At 45.9% G+C, this 10,000-nt stretch overlaps 1 protein-coding gene across 2 annotated transcripts in view; it reads right to left on the bottom strand.

Annotated features, from left to right (window-relative positions):
- LOC147027101 (uncharacterized protein C05D11.1-like) overlaps window positions 1–10,000 on the bottom strand; it is a 141,001-nt gene that overhangs the window by 33,356 nt on the left and 97,645 nt on the right. For both annotated transcript variants that reach the window (XM_085883269.1, XM_085883268.1), the window contains 4 exons: window positions 3,969–4,132; window positions 2,273–2,453; window positions 412–461; window positions 54–147 (listed from right to left, as the gene is read on the bottom strand). In XM_085883269.1, coding sequence (XP_085739395.1) covers window positions 54–147; window positions 412–461; window positions 2,273–2,453; window positions 3,969–4,132 — 489 coding nt within the window. The remainder of the gene's footprint in view (window positions 1–53; window positions 148–411; window positions 462–2,272; window positions 2,454–3,968; window positions 4,133–10,000) is intronic.

Here is a 10,000-nt window from a genome sequence, read left to right as displayed (position 1 = left end):
ATACATCATGATATATTTACCACCAATGCAAAGTTTCAGATTAACATCCTCACCAGAATGTCCATGGCCTGCTTATAGGCACTCACTAGTTGACTTGACTTGTACAGCATGAAGTACAGTAGGCCTTCACTGGGATGTACCTGCATGCTGCAAAGGTAGGACATCAGTTTGCTTCATGCCAGACATGTGCACTGTCATAAACCCGAAAACGCTAAAATTTGGTCATGAAGGATTATTTTAAAAGTGTGGTTGAACGATATCATAGGTTCAAATAATCTGTCAAGAAAGGCACCTTTATGCTTCTACACAACTTCTTCTTTCTGTTGAAGAATTCCAACCTATGTCATTATTAAAAACTATTTTTGCAATTAGTGAACAAGGATATCAGGTCAGAAGGACGAATAGACACACCTGTAGTGATATGCCAAACCCAAGCCTCGTACCTGTCTCCACATTGGGCCCTAATGAACAAAACGAATCAACCCACACACAAACACAATCAAGATCAAATCAACTTTAAGGGCAACTTTAAGGGGAACCCAAACGCAATTTTATTTTTCTGAAAACCAATGAAAATCATTAATCACGGTCGAATTTGAAGGGAAGAATTTTTATATATAAATTTTGCAAAGTTTCGAAAAAAGCACTAAAGTATCGATTTTCGATTTTCACCAATGACATCACACCTTGAACCAAATGGTGGCTTACATAGAAACAGAGTATTTCAAGCTCAGATTCCAATATTGATTCCACAGCAATTAGCAACTCTGAAGGTTCTCAATATGTTGAAACTAATCAGTGGGATTTTGAAGAAACTCATGGGGACAAAATTAGTGATGGAAACGTTTTTGGGGGGGTTATGGAGCCTTATCATTTCGAGCCTCAAGTGAGCGATTCAGATGAAGATGGCGACAATGGAGGTGTTAGTGAAGATGAAAACGCTAGGCACAAGTTCACCACGAATTGGTAGGTTTTGTTTTTCCATTCAACTTAAGATTTATAAGGGATTTTGTATGAATTGATAAATCAGTTATACTACTCCAGCACAGGCATACCAACGCTGTGGACAAAATGGGCGACAAATGTTTTGTCCCACCACCGCAAGCTGACCAGGTGTCTTATTTGTTATGGGATCTTCCCATTTCATACTTTCCCAGGACGTCATTTGTGTCTGTAATCGTACCATGCCCATGCTGTGATGCTGTGTCATGCCGTGCCTGTGCTGTGTCATGTCGATTTTGCGTACCAGTGGAAGGGGAAGTGGTTTTAGGGAGGAGATGGGGTGTGGGATGGTGGTCGGTATTGTGCGAGTGATGGTTGATGGGAGATTGTGGGATGATTGTGGAAAAAAGGGGGGGGGGACCCTGAAAGTTTTAGCGTTCTCGGTCAAATCCTCTCGAGGGAGTAGATGATACATCATACTTTCTCTCCACTATAAATAGATGGTAGTTAACTTGGTTTGTAGAAATTTGTGTTGATAAGATCATTATTTTCAGGTACTATTGTGGTACCTGCTGGGCAATGGCAGCAGGTGTTTGATTCACCACTCAAATGACCCATGTGCATGTGCTGGTACCTGGGTAGAGATGATGTTACAATTTCGAGCGACGGCTGTTTATTCAGATTAATCGTGGGGATGGCATCCTCTCTCAATTGCACTGGATAACCACAACATCTAGCCATCTGTGTTGTTTCATAACAGTGCTCTGTAAAATGCTACAAGCACAAAAGCGAACATTTGGAGGCCTGATCCACACTCGGGTATTTCGGACAAACCTCGTCCAAATTCTGGCAAGCTTTGGGTCTTTCTGCCATTGGTGTAGCATGAAACCATCTCTATATTACTACACAACTACCAAGGACGCATCAGCTCGGCATATTTGTTGAAAATGGAAAATTATTTGCCATTTGAGTCAAATTTCATCGCGATGCAACCTGGAGACAGTACGAATCTGGCAGTCGACTTCCAGGTGTGACATCATGGCTAAGTGTGAATAAGAAGAAGTAGATTTCAACTTTTAATCGCAAAATTACCGACTTTATAAATCTGAAATAGGAAAAAAGACATCATATCTATTTTGTAGGGTATCAAGGGATAGATTAGCATTGAGGTGGTCTGAGCTTTTGGGTTCCCCTTTAAATAGAAAATGCACACATGTTCGTGGAAGCATATAAAACCACTGAAATATTTCAATAAAATATGCCTATTGTCGTATATAAAGCAAAATAAGGTTTGATGATGGCAAAGATGCAGATGCAACATCCCACAGACCTCAAGAGCCGTGAGGTACTCGATGAAAACCATAATCGCGGGTAGATCAGGATCCAGGCAGCTGGTGATGCACGGCACGGTCTGTATTAGGTAGCTTGACTCAACGGCACCCACACCAACAATAACACCGATGGGGGACGTCTGCCGCAGAAAATAGTGGCTCTCTTTCAATGGGTTTGGCCTGCGAGATCAGCAAAGCAGCATTCCTGTAATGCTATCTTCAAAATCATTTGACTGTGGTTGTTCTTGTGGAACCTCACAGATGTAGCAAACATTTGGATTCAATATTCTTCACACATAGAAAACAATAACAAAAACTCAGAAGTTAAAAAGGTGAGCATGACTGCATGGATAACATTCAATTATTTTTCCTTTAAAATTTTGTTGTTGTTGTTGCTTCTTTCCTATGCATTACTCTTCTATCTCTATCTTCCAGACTATAACTTTACATTTCCTATAAACAACCATGGAACAAACAGTGGGGCTTTCTCCAGGATTCGCTCGAGTGAATAGTTCCAACTCATCACAATGTCACTCATTTTACATTTGCCAAAAAATAAAATCAACGCATGATCACCATTCATGGAAACTGGCCAATCCCCACACTCCAAAATGTATTAACGTCAAGAGCAAGCACTTGCTCATAAGACTATTTGGACCATGATGCTTTCAAACAAAATGAAGAGGGATTGATTGGTAGATGGTCATAAATAATGTATCCTCAGCCCTTTTGCAATCTCTTCCCATTACAATTAATTAAATATCAACTCAAACGAAATTTATCAAGTTTGAACGAAGCTCGTTGGATTCTTCGACAATTTGGTATGGTTATAAAGGTGAATGTGAAAATGATAATTTTGATCTGAAATTTTTCAAGTAACGAGTTAACAAGTTACGGATTAAAGATTCGCATTCAGATGACTTATGGAATGGTGGGATTTTTGGTTCAGTTCAGAAATTTGTCAGCTTTTCAGCTACGTGGATATCTTAAAATGTTCAGAAGGTTCTTTTGAAAATGTAAAGAATGGTGCATTTTCATTATTTAATTGCCATCAAAAAATTAAGAGCTTTGAACTGAACTGTACCAAAGTAACCATTGTTAGAAAACCAAATCTCAAAATGGCGACATATAGTGCACACCCAAAGGGCAGCACTTGTGCAAAGTTTCAGGATAGGCAGACCATTCATTGGTACCTGATCTATCATTAATTCTAGCTCAGAAACTTTTTTTGTCGACATAGTTGAAGTTCATGGAAGGGCTAGTACTCGTACAGTGAATGGATCAAGATGCAAAAGGACAAAAGGAACAGTTGAGAGGGAGGATGGATTGGGATGGGGTGGGAGTAATGAGGTTAGAAAAGATCATGGTTTTGGATTGGGGACGATTTGAGATAGTGGTAAACAGCTGTATTGAAGACCTGGATGGAAGAAAGAGATTTAAGAGGAGGCGGAAGTTGGTTCCACAGGTGGGAAAAAGAGGAAAGAATGAGTAGAGGTGAGCAGGTGTACTTTCTGCATAGTTGACCGAGATTATTATATTTTATTGGTAGTGAAAATTTCTCACACACACACACACACACACACACACACACACACACACACACACACACACACACACACACACACACACACACACACACACACACACACACACACTCACACACTCACACACACTGGAACGATTGAATAGACGTACAGAATAGCCATATTAAGATGGTTGTCCTTCAGCAGAGCAGAACAAAGAGCCATGTGCGGTGAAGGGAATATTTGGCTGAGAGAATCCATGTTGGCCGAGATATGGACACGAAGATTTTCTGGTGCCACCAAGAAATTCTTCAAAGTCTCAAGATCTGTGAGTACCTGCAGGACAGAGGGCAGAGGTTACTCAGTGACAGATATAATCCAAGGATCCTGTCTCTTGGACTAACAACCTACATTGAGCTGCCCATTACAGGGGCAGATCCAGAAATTTATTAGTGGGGTTCACTTTAGTTTAAGATGTTCTCTTATTGTGAAATATACTGCCAAGCCTTATTCAAATCAATGTAATCATCGAGGAAAAACCGGTTAATCTAACCAGAAATAGCAATGTCTGACCATAAATTTACATTCTCCACAGGAAAATGTTGGAATATCGAGTACTTGCTGAAAAGGCCTCAGGCCTGTCACTAATTGATTCTAAAGAAAAGCTGAGATTTTGGAATCTTTGCGACGGATCTTTACAACAACAATGTAAACACACAAAATGTTTCCAAAACAAATCAATGAAAATATCGAACGGACAAGCACAAAATGCAGCGAAATGACCCCGAGCACGAAACCCAAACTCGCCATCGTGGATCATCAGATGATTAATTATAATAATGGACGATGTAGCCACTGAAACTTTGAATTACCTAGTGAAATAGTTCAGGATTGCACTGTGCTTTGCTGTTGGACACGATCCCGAAAATGTTGCCTGTCTCTTCGGAGCCATAACTAAACAATGAGTCGCAGGGATTAATACAGAACCAGCGGCGAAAAGTATCGCGGCTCGGATTAATTGCTGAGTGAAAGCAAAAGACGTGAAATTGCTGATTGTCCAGTGATATCTTGCACGACGATCATGTGACATAATTGTAAGGGCGGAGGGGAGGGGGGGGTTCACGTGCACTCGGTGAACCCCCCCCCCTCCCTGCCATTGTATTATGAGTAGTAAATGTCTCTCAAAAAAAAAATGAAACAACATTGGGAATTGTTGACTATTCCTAATCTTGGAAATAAGATTCAAATGGAAAAAGACTGAACCATCAGGATGAAATGTGATGGTGAGAAAAAAAATCTAAGAACAGAGGGCACAACACATGTTCTCCGTGTTGATACATTAATGGGTGTCAATAGAAATACCAGAGCTTATCCTCAATTATAATTAAAATGCCATTTCAACAAAGACTGCTCTGAGATGAAATCTTTCCACATGGTACAGATTAGTTCAAATTTAAATCACAATCGGCTTCAGGCACAACATTACTCAGAATAATTCCTTCATCCCAGGGGAAAAAATACAATATACATATATATATATATATATATATATATATATATATATATATATATATATATATTGTTATAGAATTCCCGCCCGTCGTCGTGCGAACGACCGCGTCTAACCAATAGCGGTCGCTTCGCCCACCGAAGGGACAATCCAGTCGTGACTTTCTGGAACAACGCCAGAAACCAGTCATGGGTGGGTTTTTAATCCCACTACGACCCAGTCCGTATTCTCCCCGTGCGAAATAAGGTCAATCGCCGAATATCGATATACCCAAGTACCCGCGTGGGTAACCTATCGAGGGACCGTACCTCGGCGAAGGCCTGCTTGGACACAGACCGCTTAAGCGGTCTGTTCCGTTCTGGGATAACCGAGCGGGTATTATCGCCAGACCTCGCCGGACCTGATTCTATTTATCGGCTATTTAAAAACCAACTATATTCCGAGTACAAAATGGGGCAGTTCAATGAGGGAATGGACGAAACGAACAGGTTTACATTCACACAAGAACATTTATTATAATAAAGCAAGTATGCAATTAAACAAGGCAAAACACGTATGCAATTATACAAGCAACAAAAGCACGACAAAAGAACAACCATCTACTTATTATGTACAGTCACTTACACTTAACAGCAGTTCCTACTTATGAGACGGGCCCACGGACACACGTACGCTCACACACACACACCCAAGAAATGGTGGCAGAGGCCTTTAATAACGAGCTCCAGCTCGGAGGACAGGTGAGCTGAAACCCAGAACCGATCTCGAACCTCTCCACCTCGTGTGGTCTTCAAGCTGTTCTGACCCGGGCTCCAGCGAGAGAGAGCTGGATCCAATTGCCGTGAGCTGCGATCCTTCCCAGCTCCCGCAAATCCTCCTGCACTTCTCAACATGTGCTGGTGAGATGAGGCACCGATCCTTCCCGTCTATGCGTCGCTTCCCCGAGGAACCACCTCCACGAAGAGGTCGATAAGTCACACCAAGCCGGGAACCAAAATGGAGCACAAAGAGCTCCACAAACCAGGAAGAAGAAGAAGCCACCACTTGCAGCTCGAGCCGAGCGACCAGCTCAACTCTCTTCCAAGCAAAGCAGCTTAAAGCAAAAAGTTCTCCCGAGCCAAGCAGAAGCCGAAGCTCAATGAACCACCAAAGCAAAAAGCCTCCAAAAAGCCTCCTCCCGAGCCAGGCCTCAGCCGAAGCTCACTGGGCCTGCTGAAGCAAAAAGCTTCCGAAGGCCTCAACCCGAACCCAAACCAAACAGGACCCGAAGGTCAGCTGAACGGCTACTCTCAACTCCCTTCTCCAACTCTGACAACGAACAAAAGAAAAGATCTCCTCTTATCCTTCTCCCGCCCTTCCCCCGCTCCCAGCGTGACTCATGACTCATGCCCTCGTGCTCCATCCCCCGCTCAGCCATGGGGTGGGAGGGAGTTGTTGACATCATGAGTCACGGGACGGCAGGGTTCTTCTTGCTCTTTGCAGAAGAGGGGGAGGGATGTCTCCATCGTTCGTTCCCTAACTATTAAATCGATCCGCAGCGCATCTCATCGATTTCTGAACATTTAAACAATGGAAGGTGAGCTATCTCGGGAACAAGCACTTATCGACATAGCTGACTAAAGGAACCTGTATGTTGTGTGCAATCGAATTCCAAATTCGTAACACTACCCCCTCCCCTTTTTACAGACTCGTCCCGAGTCGTCAAATTTTCGTGTGACCAGCATGTGTAAGTTTTCCACGAGTACGTTCTACCTTCAGATCCCTGAGTGCGACATTTCTTTACACGTGTCCCAAAAATAAATAACCTAATGCGCTGCGTAACGAACTAAACAAACTCTCAGAATCATTCGGACAACTTAACTCAAATTGCCGGCGCTAAAACAAACATGCAGGTGGGGTTCCACGTATTTACAATTTTCATTCAACTTATCCATTAGTTAACCATGGCCCAGGACCTGTGATCTGTGAAAGGGAAAAGGTAAAAGTCATTACAAAGTCATTGGTGCAGGGGAGTGGATGGAGATGGTCGTAAAACACAAATGAGCATGATGGATGCATGGGCTGCCTGCAGGGCAGTACTTGCAAAACTGGATGGTCCTGGCGCACATGGTGATGGATGGACACAGGGGCAAACGCAAACAAGGGCAAGCAGGCATGGGGTCATGGCAGAGGCAGGCAAACGAGGCATGGCAAGGCAAGTCCATGCAGAACAGGCAGCTGCAGCACAACAGGCCGGCAATGAAGCTGGCCGGCCTCTGGTGTGGTTCCATCAGGTCTGGAGGGAGTGCGGTGATGCCTGCCGCTTTGAAGGCGGGCTCGGACCGAGGCTGCTGTCTCTCCCCTCTCCATCGCCTTTGCCTGTCTCTGTCCATACCCACTCCCTTAATTTGCCACAAAACACAACAAAAATTTGCCCCTCTTTATTTTTATTATTTCCCTATTATAATTGTCTCCCTCACCCCCTTTATCGTCATTGTGCGGCAAGCCCATCATGTCCACCTTGCCTACTCCCAACCCCTACGTTCCCTCTCTGGAGGGGAATAGGGAGAGACTAGCGTCCTGTCTCGAGGCCCAAGAAGCCTCAGAATGGCCTCCTCAGAGTTCAGCGATCTACCAAGGTGGGTCCAGCGGCTTACAATGAGCGAAGGGATGGATGGTGTGAAGGGGTACATCTCCTAACGAAACCTAACATTTATTAACCTGAAACTACCCCGGGGCTTTCAAAAAATGCCTCACACTTTAAAACTATCAGTTTTAAAAACCATGACTCCCGTCGCCTGTGTTGGTGTCCATTATAAATTTGGACCTTGCCCTAAAATTTTCATAAGTGCCCTCGCACAATTTCCTGGCTGGGCAGCGTGGCTCAACTGGCAGGAACTCCCCCTCTGCGAAACTCTAACCATGGCACCCCCAGGCCCGCAGGCTGCCTCAGAGCCGAGCTGCTCCCTACAACGTGGGGGGTTGCCCTCTCTGGCATTGCCCCCCTCCGATGCCCACGTGGCGTGTTGCTGCCCAGTGTCCCTTTCCGAGGGTCGCCCGTGCCCACTACACTATCCCGGCCCTTCTTGGGCACTTGGCCTACTCTGGCCGACTAGCCCGGTGCCCGGGATGCCCACGAAACAAATACTCAACTTTCCACAGCCACGCTCCCAGCCGGTCCATGAACTTCTGCACCCCTCCAAATGGGCTTCGTGCCTTCTCTCGACACCAACAAAACGACCTCCTGTTGGTAAATTTAACTACCAACTAGCTAACATTAAACTGACCCCAGGGTCACTTGGGTGGGAATCACTCCTCCCCCCAACCAGTCATTCGCACCATGCATACCACATTCACTCCACTCACACACTTGGGCCCACTGTCCCACACTCATTCCTCACACACTTTCCATTTCGCAACTCACACCAACACTCTATACTGCCATCCTCCAACTAAATCCCCTGACAAACTCGTGCTCCCTCGTCATCCCTTAAAACTCATGCACGTTCCATATACTCTACGTAGCTAAGCTACGTCTCCACTACACATTTCCATGTCTGTCCATGTCTCCAAAAATCCAAAAATTCCCATTTCCTAAATCTCAACAGAAATCCCTCTACCTAATCCATTCCACCGGCTCTATGAGGAACGACCCATGCCCCATGAATCCGGTCTAACTATCGCTAACCCATCCCCCTAACAAGTACTTTCTGTGCCCCTGGACAGGGGGTCTTCCACCCCTTGCCCAGGGAATCCTGTTCACCCGAAGCGAGGCTTGCTTTTTTTTTCATGCGCACACCAGCACGGCAACTCGCAACCTGCGCTCTTTCCCCGTGACATCATGGCAGCTGTTCGCGTTTCTCGCACCTCGTCCATTATCGGACGGCACCATCCGGCAGGGATTTCCCTCCTGCCGGATTCCAACCATGCAGCCACGACGTCACCCTGCGCATCCAAAGCAAACCTCGTGTTTCGAGGGGTTCCCCACGCGAGCACATGTGCTCTGATCGCTGGAGCTTCACACACACGCTCACGTGGAGAACCCATCCAGTCCAAATCCATTATCCAGCCTACCTTCTGTCCGTCCGCGGGATCGCCTAATCCACCGCCTGCATTTATGGACAGGGCTTCACTCCCACAGGCGTGCACGTGGCAGCCTTGTGCGGAGCACAGCACGGACCCCGCGCTCGCTGCTGTGCAAACCCGGAACGGTCCTCAAAACCACTGCGGCGGCTACACGGCTTTTGTCCCTCATCTGTCGCAGTCGTCGTCGCCATTCAACGCGCACACTCCTGCGTGCCACGGCGCTCACACACCTCACCATTACACTAGGACATGCGGTTGTGATCTCCCGCATGCCAACCGCCATCTCCCTCACATACAACGCTCTCACACACGCAGTCTCTCTCACACATGCTGTTCCTTCCACCCTCAGTGTTTCTCTCACACACTTTGAAACCACACAGACCGGAACAACCACACAGAGGATTCGCTCCACCACAAGGGTTCCCGGGGCCTTCACACCCCCCAAGCCTCGCCTGCACCCATTCACAGCACTCGCCCCTCCGAACTCGCTCGGCACGACCGGACCCACCTGGTGGAGATCAGCTTCAAGGGGGAATATTCTCTCCCCTCGTTCCATAAGGAGGCTATCCGGCTGCTTGCACCGGGTCACGACACATTCCCCGAGCTCCCCCTCATCGTCCTCCACTAAC

The sequence above is a fragment of the Eptatretus burgeri genome, chromosome 5 (assembly GCF_056783735.1).
Source record: "Eptatretus burgeri isolate ZD-2024b chromosome 5, Ebu_testis_v1, whole genome shotgun sequence".
Classification (NCBI taxonomy): Eukaryota; Metazoa; Chordata; class Myxini; order Myxiniformes; family Myxinidae; genus Eptatretus; species Eptatretus burgeri.
This window is presented reverse-complemented; position numbering and strand designations above follow the sequence as displayed.